At 44.7% G+C, this 27,159-nt stretch overlaps 2 protein-coding genes and 1 pseudogene across 3 annotated transcripts in view; all 3 read right to left on the bottom strand.

The window, feature by feature from the left end:
- The window catches only part of LOC134225502 (protein PFC0760c-like), a 34,102-nt gene extending 29,332 nt beyond the window's left edge, over nt 1–4,770 (bottom strand). For both annotated transcript variants that reach the window (XM_062705653.1, XM_062705652.1), the window contains exons 1-2: nt 3,830–4,770; nt 1,313–3,029 (exon numbers count right to left, since the gene is read on the bottom strand). In XM_062705653.1, the coding sequence (XP_062561637.1) occupies nt 1,313–3,029; nt 3,830–4,472 (2,360 nt within the window). In that variant the 5' untranslated portion in view covers nt 4,473–4,770. The remainder of the gene's footprint in view (nt 1–1,312; nt 3,030–3,829) is intronic.
- Nucleotides 4,771–11,231: 6,461 nt separating this feature from the next.
- Nucleotides 11,232–12,340, bottom strand: LOC134219213 (U6 snRNA phosphodiesterase 1). Its single transcript, XM_062697905.1, has 3 exons — nt 12,012–12,340; nt 11,750–11,939; nt 11,232–11,594 (listed from the first exon to the last, which is right to left on the bottom strand). Exons 1-3 carry the CDS (start codon nt 12,226–12,228, stop codon nt 11,243–11,245), a joined length of 759 nt encoding a protein of 252 aa, XP_062553889.1. The 5' UTR covers nt 12,229–12,340; the 3' UTR covers nt 11,232–11,242.
- A 2,679-nt stretch (nt 12,341–15,019) lies between these two features.
- On the bottom strand, nt 15,020–25,523 carry LOC134222004 (RNA-binding protein spenito-like; annotated as a pseudogene).
- Between the last annotated feature and the right edge of the window lie 1,636 nt (nt 25,524–27,159).

Below are 27,159 nucleotides of genomic sequence, written 5' to 3' on the forward strand. Positions count from 1 at the left end.
ATTTACTATCGAAGAAAGGTGGGGTGCGTTCTAGAAGAAAACATTGTTTTCCAGATTAATCGCGATACTCGAAATATTTAATTCGTTTGTCAATGGAAAAATACTTGATATGTCAATTGAAAACTTATTTTCACAAAATACTGCAAGAAGGTAATGGAAAAGTTTAAAAAAACAGAAAAAAAAATAGAATAAAAAAAAGTTTTGCTCAAAAAACTGATTTTAGGGACCTTTCACAGAAACATATCTCGTACTATATAAGTCATAGGTATGGGGTCTCTTTGGCAAAATGGCTTGAAATACCGCTACTCCTGAAGACACTAGGCTCATATCTGGTTTCGATGGTTAAGCAAAATTTTTATCTCACTTTTAGGTAGATTAATCATTTTACAGATTTTCTCAAAAAAAAAGCTTTTTTCATTTCTAACGTCTTCTCCAAACAAACTACAACGAAAAAATGAACAGAAACGATGGTATTAAAAAGCGCACAAAATCGGCAAAAAGCAACACTGTACGGTGCGGTGTGGCCATGCGTCATCGCCATTCTGCCCGGCGTGTATCAACGTAGAGGAGACTCCAGAGCGAATGTGTCACGATGAAGATACGTGGAATGCGGTAAGCAGGGTCCGTGAGGCAAATACTGTCAGAGCTGCAGCGTAGATGGAGAACGGACCAGCAAATAAGCGTCGGCTCGGAGGAAAATTCAGCATAGTGAGCAGTGTTTGGCCTCGGGTCATCGGGGCGCCGATGAACCGGAAGCCTTCTGGCAACCGGAATCGTCGGCCCAACTTCGGCACTCGATCAGCCAACCTGCTGAAAAAAGAAGAAAGTGCTTCGGGTATGTAGGGCACCGCCAGTGCGGACGTCATCCACCACCGGAACTGTCGGACCACCTCTGAAACCCGAAGACGAAGTCGGCGCAATGCGCGAAAGCGTCCCCTGCGATAGCCGTCGGTAGTCGGGCACCATCAGTGCGGAAGATTCCCTCACCGGAACTGGTGGACCACCCTCGACGCCGGGGGGAGTCAGGAAGTTAGGTGCATGACCGCCGAGAGGTCGAGACAAAATAGCAGTGGATCTCATCCTCCAGCCAGGCGGCGAACTTGCCTAAGCTGGGGCCGATATTTTAGAAGAAGTGCATGAGCACAGCCCCCCAGAAGTAGTCGCAGTATCGAGTAGCTAGTTCACTTAGCTCTACAATCTAGCCCCATTTACCCCTATGGGCCGTATGTTTAGGCTCCATCTGATAAATTGTTTTTAGCGCTAGACAATTCAGTTAAAAAGATAAGAATAATCGATCTCAACATGTACTTACTCATTGTTATCGAAGGTACGTTCGCTCCGTTTCCTCGCCTTCTCGCGCTTCTTTTGTGCCAACTGTTGCTGCTTCTTCAAATAGTGTTGCTGCTGATAGGACGTGGCTGCATCCATTCGCGCAGTAGATTCTTTCCGCCCGAATCGATCGTCTAACAGTTCTTTCTTGATGTTTACTATCCGCACAACGGGCAGCTCCTTTTTGGGCGGCGGTAACGGCGTTGTGTTGTCATCTTCTTCATCCGTCAGCAGCGATATCGTGTTCAGTTCAAGATCATTCTGACAAACCACATCGTCGTCGCTGTCGGATTTTTTGGAATCATCTTTTCCTCTGCGTCGCTTAGAAGTGGAATCTTTCTCCTGTTCGTTTGAACCTGATGATGATCGTGTTTCGCTTTGGTCGTTTCGAACTTCTTCATTTTCATCACTCTCCCCCTTCTCTGATTCACTCGCTTGTCGTTCATTTTCATCGCTGTGCTCCTCTGCATCTGACCGATCGCCTTTGGACGCTTGATCATCCTCTGCATCACTCCCTCGATTGCCATCATTGTCACCTTCATCAGAAGCTGCTTCTTGCTCTGGATCTTCCCCGAGAACCTGCTCGTCATCTGTTGCTATTCCTATTGCTTCTCCTTCGTCGTCTTCCGCGGCTATCATTTCCACTCCTTCTTCAACAATTTCCTCTTCTTCACCCATCTCTTCGTCATCTTGTTCTGCTTCACTGCCCACACTGCCATCCTGATCTCGATCGCTTGTTTCCCTCTCATCATCACCAGCTTCCGATCCACCATCTGGTTCTCGATCACTTGTTTCCTTATCTTTGTCACCAGCTTCCGAACCAACGTCTTCGTCGTCTTCGTTCATCATTTCGTTGGGATCGATAATCGGAGCGTCCATTGCCACAATCTGTTCCATTTGCTCCAGCTCAATTCCATCCACCGTACCCAAATCGTCATTCTCGCCGTTCTCATCCACCAGCATTCCACCCGGGTTCAAATCATCTGCTCCCTCCCCTGTCAATCCGATGTCATCTACACTGACAAGCACCTTCTGATCATCCTCATCGTCATCACTGTCCAATACTCGAATCTTCTTACGCTTATGCGCGTCCGCATCACCACCTGCCGGAATCATTACAACATTCTGGAAAATGGACACGGCACCGGACGCGGACGAGTTCGGCCGATCATCATCTTCGTGATCTTTCTCACTGCCATCGGATCCATCAGCATTCCGGTTGTGATGTCGTTGGTCCTCGTTTGCCAATGCGTCGCCAGCGGCATGATCATCGTTTCCCTCAACCATGGGGGGTTCCGGAGAACGGAGCAACTCCATGCGATTGCTATTGTCCTCATCGTCACTGTCTTCGTCGTCATTAAGCGTCACTATTCGCCGACGTTTCTTTTTAACGGAAGCGGCGGAAATATCTTCGGTTGAAACACTGAGACTACGTACCGGTGTTGGGCTACGGGTTCTTGGTGGGTTAGTTTCAACGGGTGGTTCCGTCGACTGGTCTGGAGCAGCATTTGACGCGTCACTTGGTGGTGGCAGGTCTTGTTCAGTGGAAGGTGGTTCGCTTGATTCGGTGTTTGTCGATGGCTGCGGGGGCTCGTCTGGAACCTTGGGTGAATCTGATTGCGGTGAAGAGACAGTGGGTTCTGCATCATTTTGGTCTTCAGATTCGTTGATTTCTTTGTTGGATTCTGTACTGATTGGAACTGTATATAGGATATATCAAAAATAAAATTTGATTACTCACAAGGTAGGTACTTTGATAAAGTTGGAATTTTTAAATGATCAGTGACAGTTGATAAAAGGCTACGACATACCAACGACGAGCAGTTGAAAGTCAATCCATATAGCAGATGGTGATGATAAATGTGCTATGACCTGGCGATGGATGATTTTACAAATGAAAAGAAAGCTAGGCGATGTCAACAATGAATTTGGCTTTGTTAAAAGTTTTTTAGTCTTTTCTTTTTAACTCTTGCGATTGTGCATGCTTTTTGAAACTTCTTTAAAAAGTACGACACGCCGAGTAGGGAATTATAAGAGTAACATATTCGGAAAATTGACGACATTTACATTTTGCAACCCACTTATCGTAAACCGTGCCAATCAAAATGAAACATGAAGCAAGGCAATCAAACTAATCATCAACGACTTGAGTACAAAATACATGAACGTAAGAGACAATAACAAATATAATGAGTGTTACCAACAATTAGTTTGGCCTTTTTTTAGCGCTTTAAAAAGAATCATATGTTCTCTCGCATAATATCCACTTTTATCTTTCATCATCTTTCTGGCAAAAAAAGTTATTCCAAAGGGATCATACATCATATTTTCTTTTTTTAGCAGGTGCTTAAAAAAGTTTAGTCTACAGGAAAAATAAACGAATTTATCATCCACTCATAGTAGTAGTAGTTTGAATTTGCAACCACTCATAGTAGTAGTTGGTTTGATTCAATAGACAAGTCCCATGATCTTTAGGTGGATTTCTTACGTACAAACTTACCCTCAGAAATATTCGGAACGGTTTCCGTTCCTTCCTTTTCTTTGCTAGCAGATTCTTTATCCATTATTTCAGCGTGGTTTGAATTACTTTCAGCATGACCAGTAGTCAATTCGCTACTATCTTGTGCAACTTTTAGTGCTTCCGGCGGAGCTGCATCTTCCATAGGATTAGAGTCAACCGTATTCAAAGTTTGAGCCGCTGCTGGAGGATTGACCGGAGGATACGACATTTCCGATTGATTAGCAAGTGCTTGCGGATCGAAGGCTTGTGGCCCATACACTCCCTCCAGTCCAACGAGGGGAGTCACCGATGCTTCGACCGCTGTGGCCGGGAACTGTCCCGCGTATGCTGCTGGGTTGCTAAAAGCATTATATTCCGCGGAGCTAGCCGGTGGTATCGAGGCCATCAACCCGTTAGCATGTGCCGAAGGAATCGGATTTGATTGAACGATTTCTTGTTGCTGGTCCTGCGTAGGGGGAGGACCATACTCGAATTGTGGGGAGACTTCTGCAGCGCCGCCACTCAGATAGTACGGATTAGAACCGGGCACGGTGGTTCCGACTGGCATGTCGGTATTTTTTTCAGAGGCATTCCCCGCGTAAGGATGGAACCCAGGCGGAATACTATACGGATATTGATCCATTTTTTCTTCTTTTATGCGGGAAGCGCTTCTTGTTTACGCCATTAAAAGTGGAGACGCCGCTAGATCAAAGCGGCTTGTTGATTTTGATTCCTGGCTAGGGTTCTTCCTACAAATTTACACCACAGTGGCACAGCAGTCCATCGATTCAACTTTGTTTCGCACCGCAAAATGTTACACAATTTCACCGAAAATACACCAAATTTATGAAAAATTTGTCACAAAACGCGAAAACATTGCAAAATTTTGCACCCACCACAAGCAAACTTTTCAACTTTTTCGAAGAATGACAGCCGTTTTGACAGTTCTTCTTGTTCTGAATTTTCTGGGGTTTTGTTGTTTTGATTTTTCTTATTGGATTTCTATGCGTTTCTTTATGTTGTTGGGCCAGGGGGTGGTGACTGGTGAGGTGGCTTTTATGTCGGCATGATCGCCACCATTTATACACGTTCATTACGTTTTACTCACAAATTAGATTGAATTATCCATCCACTATCCAGCTTTTCGCGCACGGTAATAGTGGCTGCGTATGTTTGAAAGTGTATCCGTTCCTGTACTTCTTTGACATCTGGCTTGGGTTTGACATTCCGTTTTCCTTCTGTTCCATGATGAGGGGAGAGGGTAATCGAAATGTCAAACCCAAGTCAGATGTCAAAGAAGTACGGGGACGGACACACTTTTAAATCAACAGAGCCGCCATTACCGTGCGCGAAAAGCTGGATACATTTTTCAACGGATATCACTATATTCTAGAGTGTTTTGAGAATAGGTCGTATGTGTAAAAGGGAGCCTCTCTTCGGTTACATTCTCTTTCGATTATTACAAAGCTATACACAAATTTATGTTGGATTTTTTGGCAAATATCTAAAGACAATAACTTTGTCTAGCGTGCTAAAGTGAAAATGTAGCAGAAAATGCTAAACTTTCCGATCTATTAGCGAAAGAGAGCGTGAACAAAGAGAATCTCTCTTTTGCACATACGACCTATTCTCAAAGCAATCTGTATTGTGGATTTACTCGCTATCAAGATTTTACCGATTACTTTTACGGCTACTCAGGGTAAGCGCAAAAAATCGAGGGGAACGGCAATGTTAATGTCTTAGACGATCCCCACCAATGCGTAAATAAAGCCAAAATAGCAACCTCTATCATGACGCGAACTCGCACCGGTCGTTGGTAAACGGGTTTGGGAAATGTAAACGCAACCTTCGGTGAATAGCGAGTTGGCAAATTTGGCGACCCGCTCCAACCGTTGCCAAACCATCACACGGAAATATAGAGTAACGCATAAATAAAAAATGTGCCGCCTTCTGAACAATTGTTCGGTTATTCATCATCAAAACCTTTGTGATAGAGGTCAGTTTAGTTCGGATTTCAACTGATTGGCGGCGCTAGTGCATATGAAATAACCTGATAGGTTAGATATCTCGAAATCTGGAAATTTTAGAATATTGGCGTCTTCTACAAAGTTGTTCGGGTGGTCAAAACCATCATGACGAAAACAAGTTTAATTTGAAATACAACCGCTTGGCGGCGCTAGTGAATTAGAAATAACCTAAAAGGTTAGATATTTCGATAGTTGAAATCTTAAGAATATTGCCGTCTTCTACAAAGTTGTTCGGATGATTAAAACCATCATGACGAAAGCAAGTTTAGTTAATAATACAACCGCTTGGTGGCGCTAGTGTATTGGAAATAACCTGATAGGTCAGGTATCTCAAAATATGTAATTTTTAGAATATTGCCGCATTCTACAAAGTTGTTCTAGTGGTCAAAACCATTATGACCAACGCAGGTTTAGATTAAGATATAACCGCTTGGTGGCGCTAGTGTATAGGAAATAACCTGCTAGGTTAGATATTTCGAAAACTGAAATTTTTAGAATATTGCCGTATTCCACAAAGTTGTTCTGGTGGTGAAAACCGTCATGATGCAATTAAACTTAATTTTAATGATTACAAATATTTAGTCAAATGAAATCAATTCTTCAATGTTACAGTCAAGATTTTTTATACATAAAAAAATCTTGCTCTAACCGACCGTTTCCACCTAGCAAGTAAACGTACAATATATGTCTTTAATAAATACGCATGGGCCAACTCAAAATTTTAACTAGATTTTGGTTTCGGGTAAAGTGAGAAAATAATAATTAGTTAATAATACATTAAACATTATTCAAACGCTTATGGTGGTAGTTTTATGAAATTATTTTACTTTTCGGTGTTTAGAAATAAATTAGGACACCCAAAAATCAACCTCACCCAAGTTTTCGCCCACCAATTTTGAAATCTTCATTTCTCGAAAATTATAGTTGTTGGAAACAGTTGGGCACGGTAAAGCTAGGTAAAGCGTACCATTGGTACTTCGCGTACCTAAAGGAATAACCCTTCTCGCGGTCCTTAGCCTCTTACCCAGCAACTCCTATCCCTACCTCCCCGCGGTGCGGTGGGGTTTGCTCCTCTCCGGAGGTGCAAATCTTGTTGAGCGTCTGTTCTCCATGTCAGGATCGGCTAACAACAGTGTCTGTTCTCCATGTTAGGGGCGGCTGATCATCGTCCGAGTGCCAGCGAGGGACTCTAAGTGAAACTGTGCACCATGAAATTTAGGGGGTTTGGTGTCACGCCCTGCAAGCCAGCCAAAAAAACTCACGCAACGAACAATCAACAAGAGAGTACGGACCGGAACCATCGGCGAAGACCACTGCGACGAAAAGGGACTAGCGATTGGAAACTCGGTTCGTGGAACTGCAAATCTCTCAACTTGCGGCTGGACGGCATTGACCGTCACTGAGAGGCAGATGGTTTTCGGGTGCTGTTGGAGCAGATATTATTCATTACTCATGGATTATCTGTATTTAATCCAACACTTACCCTTTGATGAGATTTTTTTAATTTCACTATAAACTATAGATAGGTATTTGGATATTAATTATTAAATTAGGCTAAACATTATTTAAAATTGGAAACGTGACTAAATAAAAGCAAACTTTACAAGTTCAGAAAATTTTGCGAATATCAAACGTCGAATGTAAATAATGTGTCAGAGAAATTTCAAAACACTGTAAGCCATTTTATTAAAAGCTCAAATGACAGGAGACCTAACACTAATATTTACATTTTACAAGGAACATTTGCGAAAATGGAATGAAATGATGATGATGATGACGAATTGATGATGGTTTGCAAGCAAATTTACCAAAACAAAGACCGAGCCGTTCACTCAAAATTTCGATCAGCTGATCGAATCTGTCTCGTAAAATGGCTTGTTGCTTTGTTTTCCTCGCGAGGGCGACGCTGAGAGGGTAGGAATCTGTCAAAACTCACAGCAAACACTTTCAAATAAATTTACCACAATATGAGTAAAATACACTAGCGCCTCTGGCGGTGCTGGTCTCGTCAGCTCATATGGGTTGCATGAATTTTAAATCGGTTCTTCGGGACTCCGATGTCCCGGTTATTAGTTCCTGGCTGCGGCAACACACACGAGCTGGGAACAGCTTTCATAGTGATGGGCGATATGCAAAGGCGCGTGATCGGGTGGTGGCCGATCAATGAAAGAATGTGCAGGTTGAGGATCAAAGGCCGGTTCTTCAACTTCAGCATAATCAACGTGCATAGCCCACACTCCGGAAGCACTGATGATGATAAGGACGCATTCTACGCGCAGCTGGAACGTGAGTACGACAGCTGCCCAAGCCACGACGTCAAAATCATCATAGGAGATTTGAACGCTCAGGTTGGCCAAGAGGAGGAGTTTAGACCGACTATTGGAAAGTTCAGCGCTCACCGGCTGACGAACGAAAACGGCCTACGACTAATTGATTTCGCCGCCTCCAAGAATATGGCCATTCGCAGCACCTACTTCCAACACAGCCTCCCGTATCGGTACACCTGGAGATCACCACTGCAGACAGAATCACAAATCGACCACGTTCTGATTGATGGACGGCACTTCTCCGACATTATCGACGTCAGGACATATCGTGGCGCTAACATCGACTGTGACCACTATCTGGTGATGGTTAAACTGCGCCCAAAACTATCCGTCATCAACAATCTTCGGTACCGACGACCGCCGCGGTACGACCTAGAGCGACTGAAGCAACCTGATGTCGCCACTGCATACGCGCAGCATCTCGAGGCAGCGTTGCCGGAAGAGGGTGAGCTCGATGGGGCCCCTCTTGAGGACTGCTGGAATACAGTCAAAGCAGCCATTAACGACGCAGCGGAGAACAACGTCGGGTATATGGGTCGAAGTCGACGGAACGATTGGTTCGACGAAGAGTACAGACAGATTCTAGAGGAGAAGGACGCAGCGCGGGCGGTCGCGCTGCAGCAAGGTACCCGGCAGAACGTGGAACGTTATAGTCGGGAGCGGAGACAGCAGACCCGCCTTTTTCAGGAGAAGAAACGCCGCCTGGAAGAAGCGGAGTGCGAGGAGATGGAACAGCTGTGCCGTTCTCAAGATACACGCAAGTTCTATCAGAAGCTCAACGCATCGCGTAAAGGCTTCGTGCCGCGAGCCGAAATGTGGCGGGATAAGGATGGGAGCATCTTGACGGACGAACGTGTGGTGATCGAAAAGTGGAAGAAGCACTACGAGGAACATCTGAATGGCGCTGAGAGTACAGAGAGCGGAGGAGATGACTACGTCAGTTCAGCGGACGATGGAAGCCAACCAGCCCCCACCTTGAGGGAAGTTAAGGATGCCATTCAACAGCTAAAGACCAATAAAGCAGCTGGTAAGGATGGTATCGGAACTGAGCTCATCAAGATGGCCCCGGAAAAACTGGCCACTTGCCTGCACAAACTGATAGTCAGAATCTGGGAAACCGAACCGCTGCCGGAGGAGTGGAAGGAAGGGGTTATATGCCCCATCTACAAGAAAGGTGACAAACTGGAGTGTGAGAACTTTCGAGCGATCACCATCCTTAATGCCACCTACAAAGTCATATCCCAGATCATCTTCCGTCGTCTGTCACCATTAGTGAACGAGTTCGTGGGAAGTTATCAAGCCGGCTTCGTTGACGGCCACTCGACAACGGACCAGATCTTTACTCTACGGCAAATCCTTCAAAAATGCCGTGAATACCAGGTCCCAACGCACCGTTCGTTGATTTCAAGGCGGCTATAGACCGCGTAGAGCTATGGAAAATTATGGACGAGAACAGCTTCCCTGGGAAGCTTACCAGACTGATCAAAGCAACGGTGGATGGTGTGCAAAACTGTGTGAAGATTTCGGGCGAACACTCCAGTTCGTTCGAATCGCGCCGGGGACTAAGACAAGGTGATGGACTTTCGTGCCTGTTGTTCAACATTGCGCTAGAAGGAGTCATGCGGAGAGCCGGGTGTAACAGCCGGGGTACGATTTTCAACAGATCCAGTCAATTTATTTGCTTCGCGGATGACATGGACATTGTCGGCCGACCATTTGCAAAGGTGGCAGAACTGTACACCCGCCTAAAACGTGAAGCAACAAAAGTTGGACTGGTGGTGAATGCGTCAAAGACAAAGTACATGCTTGTGGGTGGAACCGAGCGCGACAGGGCCCGCTTGGGAAGCAGTGTTACGATAGACGGGGATACCTTCGAGGTGGTCGAGGAATTCGTCTACCTCGGATCCTTGCTAACGGCTGACAACAACGTTAGTCTTGAAATACGAAGGCGCATCATCTGTGGAAGTCGGGCCTATTACGGGCTCCAGAAGAAACTGCGGTCGAAAAAGATTCGCCACCGCACCAAATGTGTCATGTACAAGACGCTTATAAGACCGGTTGTCCTCTACGGACATGAAACATGGACAATGCTCGAGGAAGACTTGCAAGCACTCGGAGTATTCGAGAGACGGGTACTTAGGAAAGATCCATAAAGGACGTCACGCAAAAATCGGAGATTTTCAACCCCCCTCCCCCCTTCGTCACACTTTTTGTAATACACTTCTAAAATTTTTGTATGGATCGTCACGCTGCTCTGAACCCCCCTCCCCCCTAGAGGCGTGACGTACTTTGTGGACGGCCCCTTAGGACCATCTTTGGCGGTGTGCAAGAAGACGGTGTGTGGCGGCGAAGAATGAACCATGAGCTCGCCCAACTCTACGGCGAACCCAGTATCCAGAAGGTAGCTAAAGCCGGAAGGGTACGATGGGCAGGGCATGTTGCAAGAATGCCGGACAGCAACCCTGCAAAGATGGTGTTCGCTTCCGATCCGGCAGGTACGAGACGGCGTGAAGCGCAGCGAGCGAGATGGGCAGACCAGGTGCAAAACGACTTGGCGAGCGTGGGGCGTATCCGAGGATGGAGAGATGCGGCCTCGAACCGTGTATTGTGGCGTCAAATTGTTGATTCAGTGTTATCTGTTTAGCTGTAAACTAAATAAATGAATGAATGATCCTTCGAAACTCTATATCAACTGTATTCGTTTTCGTTCTGTTTTTCCAGATTTGTTGCATCGGTTTGCGCTTAGCATCAGATTAATGTCATGTTTTATCTTTTCAATATTTACATTTTTCATTGGAAAATGGATTGTGAGTGCTTTGACTATGCATCCGATTTGGGAACCTCGTTCTCATTCCGTATCCGCTAAGTTACGAAGGTCGACGGAGGTCCTTTGTAGCTTAGTTGGTGAAAAGCACCAGTCTAGCGTGGTTTCAACCAATACATTTTTCAAATCAAAATCTTCCACATAATCTACATATTCACATCGGAGTTTACCCGAAATATAGACAATTAGCTTTGATTGAACTAATATTTCAAGATAACAGACAGTTCTTATAAAGTTATAACAAGTCAAACGAGTAGTATTTATTTCCACACTTAAACTTCAACTGCTTAACAGTTACGTTCATATCACAATATTCTTCTTCATAAAGTGCTGTAAATGCCTCCTGCAGCGACGGTAGATTCTCCTCCAGAAGTTTTCGCTGGTTCCCAAGGCACCAAAGAAAGCTAATATGAAAGGATGGATCTTTGTAGAATGTCGGCAATTTGAACTCCTTCATGCTGGTGTCTAATTTCGTGACCAACGAGCTTAGTGGTTGAACACTCTGATTGGCCACCTTCACGGCTAGAAATGTTCGCGTGCTTTCATCGTTTGTGTAAACAGCGAGATCCTCTAAGTTTATAGTGAATCTGCAAAGTTTAATTGAAAAGTATTTAAATGTTCGTTTTAATTATGCTTGATTTTGTCTTCTGAATAAAATATTAGAAAAATTCAAACGGTTTTTCATCACAACATTTTTATTGAATAAGCATAACATGCGAGAATTCCAACAAGCGCTTTTTACCTTTTGCTTCCTCTGATTTCCGATCGCACGTTTTCAACAAACCCTGCAATGTTGTGATGCCTCAACACAAAAGTTTTGGTCAAACTAAGGTGCAGATTGTCTACCCTATTCAAATCCAACTTCATATCGTTTTCCATAGCTCGTTTGATAAGTTGTTTCTGCAGGTCTTCAAAGGCATCGATATCATTGTCTGGAAATACGATCAAAGCACTATGTCAATATGTTAAAATTCTATTTTTTTTGATCTTTAGTTTTTGCCTACAATCTATGAACACGTAGCTGGCCCAGATGCCCCGTTCGTGGGCGAAAGATCGCACCCTGCCTTGATGTTTGGAGGGGTCATTTTCCGGATTTGGTGTGTCCGGGGTTGGCGAAACTCGCAGCAGTTCTTTGGAAGGAGGTAACCTTTCCGTTGGTTTGCACTGAGGGTCATCATTTTCGTCACTTTCCGAACTACTGTACTGTTGAATGTTGTGCATTTGCTTCAATACTGGAACTGTGCGTGATAATAACAAACGATTACTTTGGCGCGGTTAGTGTGGAGATTACTGCCTGATAGTTTGAAGTAAATGTTGAATAACGAGGTGTGCTCGCCTGGTGAGGAGTGTTGAACACATGCGCAGTCCAAAAGCCATCTGTTAGTGCTACACGACTACAGACAAGTCACATTAGCTTGTAGTCGAGACACACACTTTCGCTTGCGCTTTTAAAATGGCAGTTAGATATATCGCAAAAAGGTCATTCCCTGATTCATAAGTTTATGTTGGAGACAGGATAAATGTAGCGTGGTGATACTTTTCGCTATCAATTGGGTTGTTTAGCGAAGTTTAATAAGTTTAATAGTTAAGCCCCACACGCAATACAACGGAACGGCGACGGAAACGTCAAATTTGACAGTTAGCCCATATATTTTCTGTCAGATTTTCCGTTTCCGTCGCCGTTCCGTTGTATTGCGTTTGGGGCTTTAATAGTTTAACATAAAGAGCTTGCTTTTCTGATCTCCAACATATTTTTATTTTGTTTGTAAACCTTTTATTTACATTTTTATACAGCAAACAATATGCAATTTCAATCGATAGAATGACACTAACATCATTGACGAATACATAGACGGAGTGGTGGCCATTTTTTCGGGCACCACTATATACCCCTGGGGAGTGACGGATTACAATTATTACAATCACTCGACCATTGAGAAGCCCCTCAATTCAAATCACGTCAGTTTGACAACAGTTGTCATTTCCATTTTTGTTTACCTCCTGTTTCTGATTCAAAAATCAATGAATCGAGACGAGTTTGTTTATGTTTGTTTGGAAGCAATTGGATTAACGGAGGAGGAGGATGCCTGCGATTGTGTCGTTAGACGTTGATGGGACCTACACGGACGACGCGCCGGAGGGGTAAGAGCAGCAGCTGCTGAAGAATGAGCAAGAGTACTATAATGTTGAACCGCTGGAGTCAGATGTTTGTTTAATCTGCTTGAGTTGTCGGACCTCAAGGACCACATTGTGGACGCACGACGGATTGAAGAGCAGATCAAAGATATGGCATGTGAATATTGTAACAGAATATTTTCGGATATTAAGACCCTGGGCCTGGACCGACACATCGGTAAAATACACTTCACAGGATCACCTCAATGGACACACTGGGGATCGTGTTTACCAATGCGGTGAATGCAAAGATCAGCGTATGCCTTCCGGATGGGAAGGCATGTGAAGCTGAACGGCGTATACGTGTGCCCCGGGCTGTCGAGCGGCACAAGTACCGGCACAGCCGAGTACTGCACCAGTAGCAGCAACAGCACCAGCACCAGCTAGATCTAATAATGGGACACAGCGGAAGAAGAAATTCCGTCATCGCCGGTAAGACATCTTATTTTTTCAAGGAAAATGAGCGAAACAAATTTCTCAATGTTTTTGAAAGCTTCTCCAAAAACCGAAACGTGGATCAGTCGCTTTCGTCTGTACCACGAAACAGGAAGAAATTTTAATATTAATTTACGGTAAGCCATTGACATTTCTTTTACAATTATAGTTTTTTCAAAAGCTCCAGAAACAAGTGAATGTTGCTTCGATTGATTATGTCATATTGATTTTACTTTTGAACACATAGGCTTTGGTCCGATTCGCGAATTAAAATCAAATTAAACTTAAAAATGACAGTTCAATAATTTTCAAATAACCCTACTCGCAGAGCAAGATTACTTTGACCGATGTTGAATCGTTTTTGATAGATTTCCGAACTGTCACTTTTAAGTTTAATTTGATTTTAATTCGCGAATCGGACCAAAGCCTTAAAAAACAATACAAAGTACGAAAAAAGTCCTCTTGAAAGAAATTTATATAAAAAATGAGAATTATATTTCAAGCATAATTTTTCATAACGACGTATGTAACAAAAGTAAACAAAACGGGGTTTTTAATACAACGTGACAATCACACGCGGCTTTATATAATACGCATCAATTTTACTGATTTCAGATCTTAAAATTCTTTACTTTAATCTTTTTGCGAATCGACGTATGTAAAAATTTCTATTTTTGAAGTCTCACTGTTACATACGTCGCTTTAACATATGGGAACTAAGAGCGACCTATGTAACAAAAAAATCAAAACAAAACAAAACTGCAGTTGCGTCAATCGTGTACTATGGAAAACCGACCAATGTACACCGACGTACGTGTAGCATACCGGTGTATGTATAATTTTATCGTTTTTCTCAATGAATTTGAATGAACTGAGCTTTACTGTGAAGCACGCTTATTACGTGTCTTGTAATGATGCATGCCAGCGGAAAAAAGTATTGAAAAAAGATTTAGTTTTAAAACAGTTTTAGAAAAAGTTTTGCCAACTTTCAGCAAAGGATTTCTCGAATCCTCATATTTGTTACATACGTCGTTATGAAAAATTATGCTTGATTTCGGTAATTCCTATTTCAAAAAATGGGATTTGGTTCGTTATTTAGAGGGCAGGCCATAGTAATTTATGTATTCAATATGAATGTAATGTTTTTAAACATATCAGGCATAATTTTTCATAAGGACGTATGTAACAAAAGTAAACAAAACGAGATTTTGAATACAACATGACAATCACACGCGACTTTATATAATACTCATCGATTTTACTGATTTTAGATCTTAAAATTATTTAATACAATCTTTTTACGAATCGACGTATGTAGAATTTTCTATTTTTGAAGTCTCACTGTTACATACGTCGCTCTAACATATGGGAACTAAGAGCGACCATGTGAATATCATGTTGTATTAAAAACCTCGTTTTGTTTACTTTTATTACATACGTCCTTATGAAAAATTATGCTTGAATTTGAATTTAATTAATTATTTATTTATTCATTATTAATGAAAACTATTTTCCAGGTCAACAGGTCAACAGCTTCGTCTTGATGGACGATCGCATAGTTGATGTAATTTCCTTGGAAAAACTTATTCATCTCGGACAGTCAAATGCCTAAGCAAGCTGATTTGTTTATGCTGGATCTCTGACACTGAGCTGGCGGGTGGATTGGACGACGGTCATCTGATGATGTTCAACGTGGACGACGGTGACGAAGAGACTATGAATCACGAGTTAAAGCAAAATTTGCACAATAAACATCCGGTGCCTGCCGACTTGCATGTTGATTACGGAGGCGGATGAATTGGGTTTGCACAAGTACCCTCAGCAGTCAGAGCACAATTGTTATTAATAAAGGTGGAGTTTGGAAGCATTTGATCGGTATGGTCACAGTGGAAACGGAAGACCCCATTCGAGAAGCAAGCAAACAACCGCGCCCTGAAAAATAGAAGAAAAACAAGCGATACGTTCTGGTGACCAAAACCAATAACAATATGAGCACTCCCTTGCCAAATAAACAGAAGGATGATTCACAATTAAAGCCAGAGGGAATCAAAACGCCATTAACTCAGAAAATAAGAAAATGGTAAATAATTTGAAATTAATGATTTATTGGTTTATTATTAATAAAAACTGTTTTCAGGTCAAGGAAGGAATTGTGGCCGTACGTGAAAACAGCTGGACAGGCGGTCTCCAGGCGCGCACATCAACCATCAACCAAACAACTAACCAATCAAGAAACCTAGCAAACAACATATTAACCAATCAACCAAGAAACCAACAAAACAACTAATCAACTAACCAGCCGACCAACAATCAATCAACCAGTTAAGCAACCAACCAACAATGAAGCAACCAACCAACTATAAACCATTCAACAGTTCTACCAACTAACAAATCAAGCAGCAACCAACCAATCAATCATTCTACCAACTAACAAATCAAGCAACCATCCAATAATCAGGCAACCAACCAACTAATCTACCAATCAAGTAATCAACAAAACAACTAATCAACCCATCAAGCAACCGACCAACAATCAACCAACCAACTAATCAACCAATCAACTAATCAATCAACCAATCAGGCAACCAATCAACTGAATAATTAACTAGTCAACGATTCCAGCAACCAACCAATCAAGCAATCAACTAATCAGCCATTCAAGCAACCAACAAAACAACTAATCAACTAACCAGCCGACCAACCAATCAATCAACCAGTCAAACAACCAATCAACCAAATAACCTCTCCCTCTCCCCACGGACAACTTAGGCATTGCCTTGCGCCATTCGTGCACATGAGGAAACTTGCCTCTGTCTATCGAACACTCTTCGAGCACATTCAACACATCCACGTCCTGCTTGCTTGGTTCCTGCCCCTCAATAAATAATTTGTAACGTTTCTTTGTGCCATCACTGCTATCGCTCCCACTACCACTACTTCTAAAATCATCCCCACGTTATTCCACATCAAGGAACTGGTCTTCGTCCGCACTCAGCATCGCTTTGTCCTCACCTGAACGTAACAATGCGGTTAAATCGAATTCGTTTGATTTGTTCGAGAAAAACAAAGGACTCGATGGAGGTGCCTAATAAGCCACGTTTGGGTCATCCAAATTGGAATCGCTCTCTAGTTCGGAATCACTGCAACTAAAATACACGTCTTCTTCCTCGCCGGACAGCTCCCCGAACGCCGTGACGGTTGGATTCCGATACATATCGAAATTCCCCAACTGCGTCCCTATAGCAGCTCGACCCAGACTGGAAACCGTTTACTCAGAGCCGTGGCTGAACTGCTGCTGTTACTGATACCGCTCGATGCTGTACCGCCAACTTCCGTTGCTCGCGCCGTTTGGTTGAGCACTTGGCGTGAACCCCGTTGAACCGGTAGTTGCAACAGTGCACCAGCGGATCTTCACGCCACGGCCGACTGCTACATGCTTCTGTTTCTGTGAGAAACGGGAGACGATTCCTGTCTGGATCGGATGTGCCCGCTGTAGGGATCGTAAAGAATTATAAAATGAATAAGAAGTATAAATATATATATAGAAGAAAAATATAAAAATATTATAGAAGTATAAATAATAACCTGGCTGTTGGCGGCCATAAGTTCGTCCTTCTTGTGGATGTAGAAATCAAGGAAGTTTTGCAAACAAATCAGACTGTCGTGCAGACCAGCCGAATTCAACTCTCGACTTTTGTCCAGCAGAACTTTTAGACGATGGATCACACTCCGCGATGTCTCGCTGTTCCTCGATGTTGATCACCGCTACCTGGACATAGCGCAAGTGCACCTTGCTGGAATCTATCGACCCGAACGCGGCATCCTTTCGGTAGTTGTCGGCCATGGTGACTTCCGAACGCATTCCACTACCGCCTGCTGGAAAAACCCACTTAAATCCAGCATAATGGTGCTGTTGCTGCTTTCGTCCAGGTTCTTGACGTTTTGGCAAACACCTGCAGCGAATTATGCGTAATTAACAGGTACGGATTGCTGATTTTTTAGCGGATGAGTTCCGGTGTTGACGACGTCTGATTGCCTAAACGTTTCCGTTTCCTAAACGTTTTATCTGAAACAAACTTAACCAACCGATCGGACTCCACTGCTGGTCGATCGTTGATGTCCTTTCCGTTGGGAGCTGAGGAATTTCACCGTTTCGGTGGCACCGGTGGCACAGTCTGATTTCTTTTTGACAGATGATGCACGAGTACACTGAAACAAATTAGAGCGGGATTGAACAGGCGAGATTTGAAATGATTCAAAAAGATTCAGAAAAATTTACAAAAAATACAAAATGATAAAAAAAATTAATCAAAAGATTCAAGTGTCTAACCCCCTGCTACAGTTCGTTATTCATCATCTTACCTTATGTGTTATCTGCGCCCTCATCCGCAACTCAGGCGATTCCTCCTCGGACCACCACGATTATCAGATGGTCTTCCTTCAGTCCCTCCTCGGTGAGGTTTTGACATGTTCGTTTCAACAATTCTGTCGAAAAATCGCTTGGCGGGAATGAGTAGAGCACACCGGTTGCTTCCGTTTCCTTATTGAGTAAGGATATAACGCCGGCCGCTTCTTTCTGCTTCAAGTAGGACACGAGATTACGCAGTGGACGCGTCTGAACGCTGGCATCATCCGACGATGCTACCGATGACGTCGATCCCGGCAGGCCGAGGAAGATTGCGTGCGACGATGACGTCGATATGCGCTACTGCACATCTTCCAACTTGGGTTGATCGAGGCGTAGTCGCTGAGTAATACGAAGGTGGTGTTTACCTTCCTCGTCCTTCATCAGGCTGTCCACTATTTCGTTGTTTCCGTCCGTTAGGTGCAACTTGGTGGGGAATAGTGAACTCTTCAAAATCAGCGCCCCTTGCCAGAATGTGGTAGATTTCCGTGCGACTTCTGGTAACGTTCTTGCATTCGATAACATGCCATTCCTATGAGAAGACGAATCAGAATCCGAATCAGCCGGACTGCGTCGCCTCGGTGAACGGGAGCGAGATCTATCGATTCCTGGTTCACGTGATCCAGAACGACGGCGTGAATCATATTCGCCATCGGCTCCTGATCGACGCCATTCATCATTGTCCCCGTGGTGCGGTGGGCCATCACTATGAAAACTGCCACGGAAACCACTACGCCCGCGGAATCCTCCTCTGCCGCGGAACGGTCTTCCACCATAGCCGTACAATGAATTTTCCTCGTATGATGCACCACCTTCCGGATATTCGTAGTCGGGGGCGCGACGATACTCACCGCCTTCCTCAAAACATCCACTGCGCTTTGAGAACGATGGTGTTGTTCCGTTGTCAGCAAAATCGATACGAATACGACGATCCGGTGCCCCTAACGGGAATCCACGCATTTCCTTCACAGCAGCCGTAGCAGCATCAATAGAATCGTACAGAATGTAGGCCTGGGTGTCCCCTTTGTTATATTCGATCTTTTTGATGGCACCAAAACGGTCGAACTCACGCTTCAACTGAGTAACGAAACGAACAAACAACAAACGAACCGAAACGACGTCACAAGGTAAGGGAGAAAAACAAACCAACTGTCAAAACGTCAAGAGGGGTAAGTCAGCGCTCGTAAAATATTTATGTAATTCGTCACCCACGAGGGGTATTTTCTTCAAAATGAAGAAGAAGACATGGTGCCCGATTTTCTGATGGCTTTGTACCGGACATTTAGGTCTATGTATTCGTCAATGCTAACATTCATAGAATGACAGTTGGCCCATGCAGCATAGGAAAAACTGAGCCTAACCCCAATTTTTCAGAATTTTTGGAGCCCCGTAACTATTTTTAATTTGCATTTTAAATTTATATGGGGCTAAATATTTGTTCTTATAAGGTTCTTAAGGTTTCGCAGGTTGCGACAGGATTATGTCTGATGAATTACATCCCCGCAACTTCGACGTCGCAGCGCTGCAGGAACTTTGCTGGTCAGGATAGAAAGTGTAGAAAAGCGGGCATCGAGCGGCTACCTTCTACCAAAGCTGTGACACCACCTGAGAACCGGCTTCATAGTGCTGGGAAAGATGCGCCAACGCGTGATTGGGTGGCAGCCAATCAACGCAAGGATGTGCAAGCTGAGGATAAAAGGCCGTTTCTTCAACTATGGCATCATCAACGTGCACGTCCAGGGAGACTCGACGACGAGGAAGAAGCGTTCTATGCACAGCTGGAGCAAACATACGATGGATTCCCACTGCGGGACGATAAAATCGTAATCGGTGAGGTGTACGCTCTGGTAGGGAGGGAGGAAATGTATAGACGGACCGGATAGCCTGCATACCGTATCGAACGACAACGGCCAACGATGCATAAACTTTGCGGCCTCCCACGGAATGGTTGACCGAAGCTCTTTCATGGAAAACCAAATAGAACACGTTTTAATCGACGGTAAATTCTTCTCCGACATCACGATCGTACGCACTTACCGCAGTGCGAATATTGAAGCCGACCACTTTCTCCTTAAGGTATGCATGCGCTCAAATTTCTCAACGGTGTGTAACACGCGGCAAAGCCGAACGCCGTGTTTGAAGTGGTGGCACTCCCAACGGAAGAGCAGCCCCAGATAACCAGAATACATGCATAATATAAGTGCTTTTTTGTTACGTTTTTGTTGTCTATGTGCATAAATTTCATCGCATACCAGTCGCGCAAACGCTTTTTTAAATACAAAAGTGGAAGCGATATATGTGTATTTCTTATCCGACGTTGCACGGTATTGTACGGTTCGTTAAACATTGCGTTGAAGTTTGTGATTACAAACTATGTTTGACAGATAATCTAATTTCATTTAAGTAAGTTAGAAGTTAGGGAAAGTTGATCAATAAATTAATAAGCTTCGCACCACAATGCAATTTTGATGAAGAAAAAAAACGCTCCGATTGAATAGAGTTCGCTGCCATACCAAACTGACTATCTACTAAAGATTATTAGAGCGGCAGTCTGCTACAGACACGAAACCTGGACACTACTCGTGGAGGATCAACACGCACTTGGAGTTTTAAAAAGGAAAGTGTTGTACACTATCTACGGCGGGTTGCAGATGGAAGACAGTACATGGAATGAACCACGAGATGCAACAGCTGTTGAGAGAATCATCCATCGTTCACACCGCGCAAATCGGAAGACTGTGGAAGGCCGGGCACGTAGCTAGAATGTCGGACAATAACCCGTTGAAAATGGTTATCGACAAAGGTCCGACGGGTACAAGGAGGCGAGGTGCGCAGACCCTCCGCAGACTGCGGGGCTGGCGACGTGCAGTCATGGACCAAGTTGAATGGAGAAGATTTTTATTTACTGCACAGGCCTTAGTCTGAGAAATAATAATAATAACGGCTGCGTTTGCCTTGATTTTGTGTTAGGTTGTGTTCTTCTTCTTCTTCTTCTTCTTATTGGCATTACATCCCCACACTGGGACAGAGCTACCTCGCAGCTTAGTGTTCATTAAGTACTTCCACAGTTATTACCTACGAGGTTTCTAAGCCAGGTTAGGGGCCGTGCACTAATTACGTAAAGTGTCATTAATAAACAAACAAACAAACTAATTACGTAAGCAATTTTTCTGGGTTTTTCAATCCCCCTTCTTCTTCTTCTTATTGGCATTACATCCCCACACTGGGACAGAGCCGCCTCGCAGCTTAGTGTTCATTAAGCACTTCCACAGTTATTAACTGCGAGGTTTCTAAGCCAGGTCACCATTTTTGCATTCGTATATCATGAGGCTAGCACGATGATACTTTTATGCCCAAGGAAGTCGAGACAATCCGAAAATTGCCTAGACCGGCACCGGGAATCGAACCCAGCCACCCTCAGCATGGTCTTGCTTTGTAGCCGCGCGTCTTACCGCACGGCTAAGGAGGGCCCCCCTTTTCAACCCCCCCCTTTCCAATCCGAAAATTGCCTAGACCGGCACCGGGAATCGAACCCACGGCTTACCGCACGGCTAAGGAGGGTTATGTTGTGTTAAACACGGCTAATATTTTTATCTTTGTTAGATGGGTAATAATATGACTTGGATAATCGAGCCATTTTCTCTGGATAATCGAGCTTCCGGTTAATCGAGCCTCCAGATAATCGAGCCTTCGGATAATGGAGTACTATGTACTCTAAAATAACGTTACTCTAAGAATTACTTCGGAAATCCATCTGTGGTCAGAAAAGTAGGAGAAGAGGTTCGGTTGTGGGCACTCTTTTGTCTTTGGTCTAAAATTTTGAAATTTTGAAAAATTTTATACTAATGGAAAGCTAGACAAATGAATAACCCTACTACTTCAAATTTTTCACCATCCAGCACCATTTCACTACCACCACCATTGATGAACCCACGTTGATTGCCAACGACCATGTACTTCGTTTTGCTGGTAATGATCGTGAGTCCAATCCTCGCTGTCTCCCTCTTAAAAGGCGCGAAAGCCTCTTCCACAGCACGGCGATCAATCCCGATAATATCGATATCGTCTGCAAATCTCAGAAGCATATGTGATCTTGTGATAATGGTACCACTTCTTTGCACACCAGCTCTCCTAATCGCTCCCTTGAGCGCTATATTGAACAGTAGATTCGAGAGTGCTTTAATCCATCTAAGGTAACAAATGATATCGATATTTCATCCGCAACCCTTCCACTTGATTTCGATCCGTCCAACGTTGTACGAATCATTAGTATCAGTTTCGCCGGAAAACCATGTTCTAGCATAATTTGCCATAATTCATTCCGTTTCACTGAATCGTTCGCCGCCTTGAAATTAAAAAAAAAACAGATGATGTGTCTGCAAGTTGTAAACGTAAACGTTGATTAGGCTGTAATTGCACTACCACTACTATTGCACTACCACTACCATTGCACTACTTACGACCCGTGGAAGCGTGAGATAGGAACTTGTGGGGACCAGAGCTATGTTGGGCGCTCCTTCCTTGATGTCAACCCACCATTTTGCAGCCCCTAACTGTGCATATACAACAGTGAAGCACATGTGTCCATTGGGCAAATCAAGCATTCGAAAGATATTCAATTTGCAAAAAATGAGGTGGAGGTTGGTACTCGGATTCCGATGGCTTTTCTGCAAACGGGACCTTTAAGTGTTCTTGTTGTGTAGGTGTTATCACGCCTATCTAGAGAGTGGGAGGTTGAGGGTTCGAGTTCCTCCAAGACACGTGTATTCTTTTTCGCAAATTTCATATCATTATTATTTATTTATTCAGACTAAGGCCGAAGTGGCCTGTGCGGTATATAAGAGTCTTCTCCATTCGGCTCGGTCCATGGCTACACGTCGCCAACCACGCAGTCTACGGAGGGTCCGCAAGTCATCTTCCACCTGATCGATCCACCTTGCCCGCTGCGCACCTCGCCTTCTTGTGCCCGTCGGATCGTTGTCCAGAACCATTTTCACCGGGTTACTGTCCGACATTCTGGCTACGTGCCCGGCCCACCGCAGTCGTCCGATTTTCGCGGTGTGAACGATGGATGGTTCTCCCAACAGCTGATGCAACTCGTGGTTCATTCGCCTCCTCCACGTACCGTCCGCCATCTACACCCCACCATAGATGGTACGCAGCACTTTCCTTTCGAAAACTCCAAGTGCGCGTTGGTCCTCCACGAGCATCGTCCAGGTCTCGTGTCCGTAGAGGACTACCGGTCTAATGAGCGTTTTGTAGATTGTCAGTTTTGTACGGCGGCGAACTCTATTCGATCGGAGCGTCTTGCGGAGTCCAAAGTACGTACGATTTCCAGCCACTATGCGTCTCCGAATTTCTCTGCTGGTGTCATTTTCGGCAGTCACCAGTGAGCCCAAGTACACAAATTCTTCTACCACCTCGATTTCGTCACCACCGATGCAAACTCGCGGTAGATGGCTCACATTGTCTTCTCTTGAACCTCTTCCTATCATGTACTTTGTCTTCGACGTGTTGATGACTAGTCCGATCCGCTTAGCTTCCCTCTTCAGTCTGATGTAGGCTTCCTCTATCTTCTCAAAGTTACGTGCCATAATATCTATGTCGTCGGCGAAGCCAAATAGCTGGACGGACTTATTGAAAATTGTACCACTCGTGTTAATCCCTGCTCTTCGTATTATCCCTTCCAAAGCGAGTCGACGGCATAAAATTTGGGAGAGTACCTTGTAGGCGGCGTTCAGCAATGTGATTGCGCGGTAGTTGCTACAATCTAGCTTATCGCCCTTTTTGTAGATGGGACACACGACACCTTCCATTCACTCCTGCGGCAAAACTTCCTCATCCCAAATCTTGGCAATGACCCAGTGCAGCGCTCTAGCCAGTGCCTCACCACCGTGTTTAAATATCTCTCCTGGTAGTTGTTCAACCCCAGGGGCTTTGTTGTTCTTCAGCCGGCCAATCTCCTCCTGGATTTCCTGGAGATCCGGAGCCGGTAAAATTATGTCCTGCGCGCGTGCTCCCAGGTCCATCACCATACCGCCATCTTCGTCTGCCACATCGCCATTCAGGTGTTCTTCGTAGTGCTGCCGCCACCTTTGGATCACCTCACGCTCGTTCGTAAGAAGGCTCCCGTTTATGTCCTTGCACCCTTACGTGAACGGTTTAACTTCTCATAGAACTTTCGTGTGTTATTAGCGCGGTACAGTTGCTCCGTCTCTTCACGGTCTCGATCTTCCTGCTGGCGCTTTTTCCTCCGGAAAATCGAGTTTTGTCTGTTCCGCGCCTGTTTATATCGTGCCTCGTTCGCCCTCGTGCGGTGTTGCAGCAATCTTGCCCATGCTGCATTCTTCTCTTCCACTAACTGCTCACATTCGCCGTCATACCAGTCGTTTCTCTGATCCGGGGGCACCGTGCCAAGTGCAGCGGTTGCGGAGCTTCCAATGGCGGATCGAATGTCTCTCCAGCCATCTTCAAGAGACGCTGCGCCCAGCTGCTCTTCCGTTGGAAGTGCCACTTCCAGCTGCTGCGCGTATTCTTGGGCTAGTCTACCGTCTTGTAGCCGCCCAATGTTAAGCCGCGGCGTCCGACTTCGACGCGTGTTGTACACCGTCGAGAGCTTTGAGTGCAGGAATACTGCAACGAGGTAGTGGTCGGATTCAATATTCGCACTGCGGTAAGTGCGGACGTGCGTGATGTCGGAGAAGAATTTACCGTCGATTAGAACGTGGTCGATTTGGTTTTCCGTTTCTTGGTTAGGTGATCTCCATGTGGCCTTGTGGATATTTTTGCGGGGAAAGAAGGTGCTTCGGACTACCATTCCGCGGGAGGCTGCGAAGTTTATGCATCGTTGGCCGTTGTCATTCGATACGGTGTGTAGACTATCCGGTCCGATGACCGGTCTATACATTTCCTCCCTTCCTACCTGTGCGTTCATGTCACCGATGACGATTTTGACGTCCCGCAGTGGGCATCCATCGTATGTCTGCTCCAGCTGTGCATAGAACGCTTCTTTCTCGTCGTCGGGTCTCCCTTCGTGTGGGCAGTGCACGTTGATGATGCTATAGTTGAAGAAACGGCCTTTAATCCATGTTCCAAGCTTCCAATCGTGATCCTGTATTCGTCGCCTAGGTCTTTGCCGATTATATCGAGTCGCATTATCTCTTATATTGTTCGTAATGATTGGTTTTCCAGGCAGCTTATTGGGCCTGCGCAAACCTCCTGTCTCGTCGGAGGGCTGTCGTGTCAGGGCTGTTTAGCGTCCCACCTAACACCAGGACTTGGGCTTGTGCGCTTTGAGCGGCACACGGTCGCTTTGGTTTCATATCAGTTTGTCTTATTTACTGGTAAAAATATGCTGAAGCGATCATCGATGGCGTACAATTAGCCGAGATTCTTCCTCCGTTGGAAGAATACCGATTTCTCGCCGGTTTGATTCATAACAGCGCATTACTTGCACAGCTTTAACCAGTACCGGAGTTTTAAGCGCGTCGACGTCCTCCATCTCCTCTTTGATGGGATGACGAGTGTACTAAAGTATATCGTGAAAAATCCGCGGCGTTCAAGGATTATCGGAAGCGGGGTTCGCGGGTTAATTATCGGTATATCTCTCTTGAGCGCAAATTCAAGAGCATCGTGACTACCAAGAAACGAGGGTACTGGCGCCATTTCGTTGATGGCCTATCGCGAGAAACGTCGATGACAACTCTCTGGACCATCGGGAGAAGAATGCGAAACGCGTCGTCGGTTAACGAAGATAGAGAAAGCACCTCTCGGTGGATCATTGCATTCGCCAAAAAGGTGTGCTCAGATTCCGTTCCAATACAAGGGTTCATGCGAGACGTAACACGCGGTCGAAGCGATATAGATAGTCCCTTTTTGCTGGTCGAGTTCTCTCTTGCCCTCCTTTCTTGTAACAATCCTGCCCCAGGAATAGATGGTATAAGGTTCAACCTACTTAAAAACCTCCCAGACGTCGCGAAGAGGCGCTTGTTTAACTTATATAATCAACTCCTGGAATGCAACATAGCTCCAGATGAATGGAGACAGGTAAGAGTGATCGCCATTAAAAAACCGGAAAACCTGTTCCGGATCATAATTCGTACCGACCAATTGCCTTGTTGCCGTGTATGCGAAAGCTGTTTGAGAAGATGGTTCTTAATCGGCTTGATAAATGGGTTGAATCAAACGGCTTTCTATCAGATACTCAATTTGGATTCCGCAGAGGCAAGGGAACGAACGACTGTCTTGCGCTGCTTACTACAGAAATCCAACTGGCCTATTCTCAAAAAGAACAAATGGGTTCAGTTCTCTTGGACATTAAAGGGGCTTTTCAGTTTGCGTTGACATCATTTCAGACAAACACTCCACGAGTGTGGGCTTTCCTAAATACTTAAACAACTATTTGTACAATTTGTTGTCTGAAAAACATATGAGCTTTTCTCATGGAAACTCAACAACTTCAAGAATTAGCTACATGGGTCTCCCCCAGGGCTCATGTTTAAGCCCTCTTTGGTATAATTTTTACGTTAGAGATATCGATGCATGTCTCATGTATAATTGCTCGCTAAGACAGCTTGTAAATGATGCCGTTGTATCCTTTACGGGAACAGGGGCTGGCAAAGACCATTGCAAGATACCTTAGACAATCTGTCTACTTGGGCTATTCAGCTAGGTATCGAATTCTCTCCGGAGAAAACCGAGCTGATTGTCTTTTCTAGGAAGCATAAGCCACCCGAATTAGAGCTTCATCTCATTGGTAAGAAAATCGCTCAAGGCCTTTCACACAAATATTTAGGGGTCTGGTTCGACTCAAAAGGCACCTGGGGCATGCATATTAGACATCTGTTTCAGAAATGCCAACAACGAATCAACTTCATGCATACTATTACCGGAACATGGTGGGGAGCCCACCCGGAAAATCTGATAAAGTTTTATCGGACAACGAGTCTGTCGTTCATCGAATACGGAAGTTTTTGTTTTCAATCCGCCGCGCAAACGCACATATTAAAACTCCAGCGTATACAATATCGTTGTCTCCGTATCGCGTTAGGCTCTATGAACTCGACTCATACAATGAGCTTGGAGGTACTTGAGGGAGTACTTCCTTTATCAGATCGCCTCGCGGAATTATCGTCCAG

This window comes from Armigeres subalbatus, chromosome 3 (assembly GCF_024139115.2).
Source record: "Armigeres subalbatus isolate Guangzhou_Male chromosome 3, GZ_Asu_2, whole genome shotgun sequence".
Lineage (NCBI taxonomy): Eukaryota > Metazoa > Arthropoda > Insecta > Diptera > Culicidae > Armigeres > Armigeres subalbatus.

Bases quoted from the DNA above. Each gene is read 5' to 3' on its own strand.
- LOC134219213 (XM_062697905.1), bottom strand. From the start codon at position 12,228: ATGCACAACATTCAACAGTACAGTAGTTCGGAAAGTGACGAAAATGAT. The intron at 11,940-12,011 runs GTAGGCAAAAAC...TCGTATTTCCAG, and splicing joins CAGCTACGTGTTCATAGATT to ACAATGATATCGATGCCTTT. The intron at 11,595-11,749 runs GTAAAAAGCGCT...TAAACTTTGCAG, and splicing joins GAAATCAGAGGAAGCAAAAG to ATTCACTATAAACTTAGAGG.